Source organism: Malurus melanocephalus, unplaced genomic scaffold, assembly GCF_030028575.1.
Source record: "Malurus melanocephalus ecotype Western Australia unplaced genomic scaffold, MMel_1.1 scaffold_901, whole genome shotgun sequence".
In the NCBI taxonomy this organism is placed as follows: Eukaryota; Metazoa; Chordata; class Aves; order Passeriformes; family Maluridae; genus Malurus; species Malurus melanocephalus.
The window spans coordinates 97,974-98,374 of NW_026624133.1; the positions used below are offsets into that span (position 1 = coordinate 97,974).

The 401-nt window shown below is 77.1% G+C and overlaps 1 protein-coding gene across 1 annotated transcript in view; it reads left to right on the forward strand.

Annotated features, from left to right (window-relative positions):
- The first annotated feature begins 10 nt into the window (after window positions 1–10).
- Window positions 11–401, forward strand: part of LOC130585499 (low density lipoprotein receptor adapter protein 1-like) — an 8,718-nt gene continuing 8,327 nt past the window's right edge. Inside the window, 1 exon segment of the mRNA XM_057386035.1 lies at window positions 11–117. Coding sequence (XP_057242018.1) covers window positions 33–117 — 85 coding nt within the window. The 5' untranslated portion in view covers window positions 11–32.

Sequence of the window (401 nt, forward strand, 5' to 3'; positions counted from 1 at the left end):
TCGGCTCGGCGTGGCTCGATCCCGGCTCTGCTATGGAGGTGCTGCGGGCGGCGGGACGCGCCGTTCTGCGGAGCCCGCACCTCGCCCGGCACGGCCTGGGTCTCCGCCGGCGGCGCAGTGAGTGCGGACGCGGGCGGGGGTCGGGCATCGCTGCGGGTGGGGAGCCCGCAGCTGGACGCGGTCGGGCCCGGGATGCGGCCGTTGCCTGCTGCAGGACAGTCCGAGGGGTCTGGAGGACTGGGGAGGCCGGGGGCGGCCGTAGGGGTAGTCGGGCTTGGAGAGGCGAGGAGGTCGGGCCGAGGGTACTGAGGCACTGCCAGCCGCGAGGCTCGGCAGCGCTGCAGCCGCTCCCCGGGCTGTCCGTGCCCCGCTCCCCGGACTGTCCGTGCCCCGCTCCCCGG